General features: G+C 55.4%; 1 protein-coding gene across 4 annotated transcripts in view; it reads left to right on the top strand.

The window, feature by feature from the left end:
• The first annotated feature begins 529 nt into the window (after window positions 1-529).
• RAD50 (RAD50 double strand break repair protein) overlaps window positions 530-6704 on the top strand; it is a 41080-nt gene continuing 34905 nt past the window's right edge. Inside the window, exons 1-6 of one of the 4 annotated variants that reach the window (XM_064161515.1) lie at window positions 530-654; window positions 2246-2419; window positions 2811-2894; window positions 4216-4367; window positions 5125-5310; window positions 6104-6308. In XM_064161515.1, the coding sequence (XP_064017585.1) occupies window positions 2291-2419; window positions 2811-2894; window positions 4216-4367; window positions 5125-5310; window positions 6104-6308 (756 nt within the window). In that variant the 5' untranslated portion in view covers window positions 530-654; window positions 2246-2290. Of the gene's footprint in view, window positions 655-947; window positions 986-1677; window positions 2145-2245; window positions 2420-2810; window positions 2895-4215; window positions 4368-5124; window positions 5311-6103; window positions 6309-6704 lie in introns of those variants that run through there. The other 3 variants (XM_064161514.1, XR_010306357.1, XM_064161513.1) reach the window with 3 other exon arrangements.

Raw genomic sequence — 6704 nt, 5'->3', positions numbered from 1 at the left:
GAATGGGCTGCCCAGGGAGGTGGTGGAGTGGCCGTGCCTGGAGGTGTTGAAGCCAAGCCTGGCTGGGGCACTTAGTGCCATGGTCTGGTTGGTTGGGCAGGGCTGGGTGCAAGGTTGGACTGGATGAGCTTGGAGCTCTCTCCCAACCTGCTTGATTCGGTGATGATTCTATGAGCATATGAAGCGCTGATTAAGAGCGCAGATCGGCTATGGGCGGGAAGGAGATGGTGTGAAACGGGACACTCCTCCCTGCTAACCTGTGCCTTCTGGAGCACACTCTGGAGGTCGGAGCGGCTGCAGAGGCAGCGCACGGAGCGTGCACCGCCCGCCAGCGGCGGGGGAAAGCGTCGGCTCTGAGAAAGCAGCGACCGACAGCAGCCGAGCTCAGCCAGGCAGCTCCGGGACAGGCTCTCCAGACACACATCAGTGGAGTACACCCTCGGGTCACCTCTCTGTAAATAAAGCTTCTGGAAGCTTCTGAAGCTGGCTGTGAAGTTTATCTTGGATTGCGGCAATGTCAGGACCGGCTCGGCGCAGCCGCCTTGGCTCCAGCTGCGGCGACAGCTGGGCAGAGCAGCCTTCGGAGCACGGAGAAAGGACTCTGCGCAGCGCGCTGAGGGACGGGGGAACCACTGTCAGCGGGGGCCGGGCTCGGTGAGCTGGGCGGATCCGCTATTAGCGGGGACCGGGCTCGGTGGGGCGGGCGGGCTCCGCTGTCAGCGGGGGCCGGGCTCGGTGCGGGGGGAGGGCTCCGCTGTCAGCGGGGGCCGGGCTCGGTGCGGGGGGAGGGCTCCGCTGCGAGCGGGGCCGGGCTCGGTGCGGGGGGAGGGCTCCGCTGTCAGCGGGGGCCGGGCTCGGTGCGGGGGGAGGGCTCCGCTGCCAGCGGGGGCGGGCTCGGTGCGGGGGGAGGGCTCCGCTGCCAGCGGGGGCGTGGCAGAGGCCGCGGTGGCTGTCGGGGAGCGCGGGACGGCGGTGGCGAGCGGAGGTGCGCGGGGGCACGGCGGGGCTGGAGGTGGGGATGGAATGGAATGGAATGGAGTGGGCGCCCCCGCCGCGGCGGAGCCAGCGTCTCTGCCTTGGAAAGTGCCCACCCCCGCTGCAGCGCGGCGCGGCGGGCGGGGAAGTCCGGCTGCACGCTTCTGCCCCGGCGGCGGGCTGCCTCCAGGAAATGCCCCTGCTGCTGCCTGCTGCCTGCTGCCAACCGCAGAGGTGGCCGGGCAGGGCACAGCGCCGCTCGGCCTCTCCAGCGAGCCGCTTCGGAAGGGCCTGGACTCGGCCCTGCCTGCCCGGGAGAGAGGGAGGAGGGGGACGGGCAGAGTCGTGAGGGGAAAGCGAGAGGACGGGCGGAGACCTGGGGGGATGGGGAGAGCGGAGGGGAGAGCGGAGGGGAGGAGGAGAGCCTCGATGGGATGGGGAAAGCCTCGAGAGTAGAGCGGAGGGGACGGGCTGGGGAGAGCGGGGGGGATAGAGAGAGCTTCAAGGAGGCAGCGAGGGGAGGAGGAGAGCCTCGAGGGGATGGGGAGTGCCTGGAGAGTAGAGCGGAGGGGACAGAGTAAAGGCGGCCCCGAGCAGGGCGGGTTGGGCTGTATGAACAGAGCTGAACTAGGCGCTCTAAAGACAGCTGTTTGCTGGGGGACAAGGGTGGGGATGTGGGTAGGAGTTGCAGGGATGTGGGTGGGAGATGCGGGCATGTGGGTAGGAGTTGTCTCCATCAGTCACCACAGACCGTAGCAGCAGCAGCAGCTCCTATTCCTGCGCTGCCCCTGGGCCTTCCCCGCTTTCACTTCGCGGTGCAGTCTCTGCTTTCTCCCACACGTCGGGACAAAAGTAACGATGGATGTCCCAGACAGGGACGGAGGTAGCAGTAAAGCTCATACCGCAGCGCAGCAGTGGATGGCTTTCAAGGGAAAACAACATAGTTGGGCTTCGGTTGTGGTTGGGGCATTCAGAAAGCAGCATGTGGGGTTTGCAGCATGGACTGTTGGCCTTTGCGTGTGATTTAGTAGCTTCTTTCTGGTTATCGCTTTCAGCTGGATGATAAACAATCTGCTCCTCCTTTTAAGTTGCTCTGCTTCTTAACGTAAACCCGACGGGTTTGTACCTTTGCGTGCCCTGTGCTTCGAGCCACGGCTGAGGAGCCTTAGGTGCGTTGTGAAAGACACTTCTGCAAGCGCAGAAGCGTTAAGAGCATCTTGCCAGCTGTGATGTTTGCCTTCTGGGGTTCTCACGGGGCTCTGTTTTGCAGGGTTTATAACATTTCCGCTTCTGGCTGCGGGGGAGCTCTGCAGGAATGTCGAAGATCGAGAAAATGAGTATCCTCGGCGTGAGGAGCTTTGGGGTGGAGGATAAAGACAAACAGATTATCACTTTCTTTAGTCCCTTAACTATTTTGGTGGGGCCAAACGGCGCAGGAAAAACGGTAAGGCTGACTGCGTGTTGAGCTGTGAAGAGGTCTGAAAGGCTTTAATGGTCTCCACAGGAAGGAATTAAAGATAGGGCCAAAATATTTACAACGAGCAGGAAGTTTCAGCACTGCAAATGTGCTGTTTGTCAGCGCACGGTCAGAGGTCTTCTCTCATGCCTGGAGTATGCAGAGGGCTGGTTGAGATCAGAGCAAACTGATCTCAACCTCCTGGTTAAAACTCATTTGGCAAAGTACCATATTCTCATGGTACTCCCAAAATCACTTCTTGTTTCCCTCTCCTCACACATTTAACTCACTTGTAAGAATTTGAGCTGTTGCTGTGTTTTTCTTACTGTTTATCTCGTTTAAGCTGCCATTGTAACTGTATTTATTTCTGTCCTCTTAGACTATCATTGAATGTCTTAAGTACATATCCACTGGAGATTTTCCTCCTGGCACCAAAGGAAACTCGTTTGTACATGATCCAAAGGTAAAAACCATAGTGACTGCATTTAATCACAGAATTAAGCAGGTTGGAAAGGACCTCCAGGATCGAGTCCAACCTATCACCTTCTAATTAACTAACCCTTGGCACTAAGTGCCTCATGCAGCCTCCTTTTAAACACCCCCAGGGATGGTGACTCCACCACCTCCCCAGGCAGCCCATTCCAATGCCAATCATTGTTGCTGTGAAGAACTTCTCCTAACATCCAGCCTAAACCTGCTCTGTCACAGCTTGAGGCTGTTTAAATGTGTGTTTACTCTGAAGTAAACTACTCTACTGCACAGGGGGTTGGACCTAAATGGCTTTTAAGGTCCTCTCCAACCCAAACTGTTCTATGAAAACAGGGATGCCTAAGATCTAGGCAGACATGAGCTGCTCGTATCTGTCCGCCTGGAAGATGGGCAGAGTCCAGTAGGATGGGGTTCAAGAGCTCCAAGTGCAGGGTGCTGCACTTTGGCCACAACAACCCCATGCAGAGATACAGGCTGGGGTCGGAGTGGCTGAGAGCAGCCAGACAGAGAGGGATCTGGGGGTGCTGATTGATACCCACCTGAACATGAGCCAGCAGTGTGCCCAGGTGGCCAAGAGAGCCAATGGCATCCTGGCCTGCATCAGGAATGGTGTGGCCAGCAGGAGCAGGGAGGTCATTCTGCCCCTGTACTCTGCACTGGTTAGACCACACCTTGAGTGCTGTGTTCAGTTCTGGGCCCCCCCAGTTTAGGAGGGACATTGAGATGCTTGAGCATGTCCAGAGAAGGGCGACGAGGCTGGGGAGAGGCCTTGAGCACAGCCCTACGAGGAGAGGCTGAGGGAGCTGGGATTGGTTAGCCTGGAGAAGAGGAGGCTCAGGGGAGACCTTATTGCTGTCTGCAAGTACCTGAGGGGAGGTTGTGGCCAGGAGGAGGTTGCTCTCTTCTCTCAGGTGGCCAGCACCAGAACGAGAGGACACAGCCTCAGGCTGCACCAGGGGAGATTTAGGCTGGAGGTGAGGAGAAAGTTCTTCCCTGAGAGAGTCATTGGACACTGGAATGGGCTGCCCGGGGAGGTGGTGGAGTCGCCGTCCCTGGAGCTGTTCAAGGCAGGACTGGACGTGGCACTTGGTGCCATGGTCTGGCCTTGAGCTCTGTGGTAAAGGGTTGGACTTGATGATCTGTGAGGTCTCTTCCAATCCAAATAATACTGTGATGCTGTGATTGCAGGGTAAACAGAGAGCTGGGGGAGTTCAGAACATGAGCCCCAGCCAGGGAGACACGTGTTTGTTTGGACATTGAGAGAAACTAAGGTTTGGGTTTTGTTTCTGCTGAAGGTTGCCAATGAAACAGATGTGAGAGCTCAGATTCGACTGCAGTTTCGAGATGTAAACGGAGAGCTCCTGGCTGTCCAGAGATCCATGATCTGCACCCAGAAAGGCAAGAAAACAGAATTCAAAACACTGGAATCTGTCATTACTAGAACAAGGTAAGCTGCTATGGGGTTTTTTTTTCCTTCCTTTTACATGTTGGTCGACAGCCAGCTGACTGTGAGCCTGCAGTGTGCCCAAGTGGCCAAGAAGGCCAACAGCATCGTGGCTGGTATCAAACTGTGGCCAACAAGACCCAGGCAGTGATTGTTCCTCTGTACTAGTGAGGCCATATGTCAAATAGTGGCTTCAGTTTTGGGCCCCTCACTCCAAGAAGGACATTGAGGGGCTGGAGTAGGGCCAGAGAAGGGCAAAAAGGCTGGAGAAGGGTCTGGAGCACAGATCTTGTGAGAAGCAACTGAGGGAAGTAGAGTTGTTCAACCTGGACAAAAGGAGGCTGAGGGGAGACCTCATTGTTCTCTATAACAACACCCTGAAAGGAGGCTGGAGCCAGGTGGGGTTGGGCTCTGCTGCCAGGCAGCCAGCAACAGAAGAAGGGGACTCAGCCTCAAGCTGTGCCAGGGGAGATTTAGGCTGGATGTTAGGAGGAAGTTGTTGTCAGAGAGAGTGATTGGCATTGGAATGGGCTGCCCAGGGAGGTGGTGGAGTGGCTGTGCCTGGAGGTGTTGAAGCCAAGCCTGGCTGGGGCACTTAGTGCCATGGTCTGGTTGGTTGGGCAGGGCTGGGTGCTAGGTTGGACTGGATGAGCTTGGAGCTCTCTTCCAAACTGCTTGATTCTATTAGTCTGTGAAAAGGCAGCTTGCTTTTAAAAGAATATGCTGGCAACTTCTTTGGGCACCTCCTTTCTGTCCACAGGCACGGTGAGAAGGTGAGCCTGAGCTCCAAGTGTGCAGAAATTGATCGAGAGATGATCAGTGCCCTTGGTGTGTCCAAAGCAGTGCTCAACAACGTCATCTTCTGCCACCAAGAAGAATCCAACTGGCCATTAAGTGAAGGGAAAGCCCTCAAGCAGAAATTTGATGAGATCTTCTCAGCAACAAGGTTTTTCTCTTTCACTGTGTAGAAGCTAAGTAAGAAATGCCTTTCATAATGTAGGTGTGTTGAAAGTGTGTAAGGTATTGTTTGATGTATTGGTATTCATGCCTCAGAGAAGGCTTTGGGTTGGAGGGGACCTTTAAAGCTCATCCAGTCCAACCCACTTGCAGTCAGCAGGGATATCTGCAGCTAGAGCAGATTGCTCAGAGCCTCAGCCAGCCTGACCTGTCAGGGGCAAGGAAGCTGGTGAGAGTCCTGGAACACAAGGCCTGTGAGGCGGCTGAGGGAGCTGGGGGTGTGCAGCCTGCAGCAGAGGAGGCTCAGGGCAGAGCTCATTGCTGCCTGCAGCTGCCTGCAGGGAGGCTGTAGCCAGGTGGGGTTGGGCTCTGCTGCCAGGCAGCCAACAACAGAAGAAGGGGAAACAGCCTCAAGTTGTGGTGGGGGAGGTCTAGGCTGGCTGTGAGGAGGAAGTTGTTGTCAGAGAGAGTGATTGGCTTTGGAATGGGCTGCCCAGGGAGGTTGTGGAGTGGCTGTGGCTGGAGGTGTTGAAGCCAAGGCTGGCTGGGGCACTGAGTGCCATGGTCTGGTTGATTGGCCAGGGCTGGGTGCTAGGTTGGACTGGATCCACTTGGAGCTCTCTTCCAACCTGCTTGATTCTATGACCTGGAATGGTTCCAAGGAATGGGAACCTCTCCCACCTCTCTGGGCAACCTGAGCCAGGCTCTCGCCACCCTCACAGTAAATAAAGAAAATCAATGTGGTATTGGCAGCAGGGTCTGAAACTTTGTCTTTTTTAAAGGTACATTAAAGCCCTCGAAACTCTCCGTCAGGTACGGATGAAACAAAGCTCCAAAGTCAAAGAGTGTCAGACAGAACTGAAGTACCTAAAGCAGAACAAAGAGAAAGCACAGGAAATCCAGGATCATCTGAGCAACAGAGAGGCTCAACTGGTGGCTTCTAAGGAGAATGTAAAATCCATAGAGAGTCAGCTTGAGCCCCTAAAGGTAATTTGGATAGCAATGGTGGTTAGACTGTAACACAAAACATCAGTGCTAAAAGGCACAGGGAAATGGAAAAGCTGAGCATCTGGATTCAATTCTTACACCTTTCTGTGGTGTTATCTAATCCTTGGCTCTGAAGCAGAATCAAACATGCCTGGCAGATGCTGGTCCAGTCTGGAAACAGTCATTGGCAGTTGAAGAGAATAGTTTGGCAATTCTTGTGGTGACATTAGGGTTTTTGGGGCTTAGTTTATCTAAAACTACTGTATTACAGTATCCCAGCATAGTGGGGCTTGGAAGGGACCTCTGCAGACCATCCAGTCCAACTTCTGCTGCTAAAGGACCCACAGCACCTTGCCCAGGAACACTGTCCTGCTTGGTTTGGAAGCTCTCCAGAGA

Source organism: Pogoniulus pusillus, chromosome 22 (assembly GCF_015220805.1).
Source record: "Pogoniulus pusillus isolate bPogPus1 chromosome 22, bPogPus1.pri, whole genome shotgun sequence".
NCBI classification, from domain to species: Eukaryota; Metazoa; Chordata; class Aves; order Piciformes; family Lybiidae; genus Pogoniulus; species Pogoniulus pusillus.
This window is presented reverse-complemented; position numbering and strand designations above follow the sequence as displayed.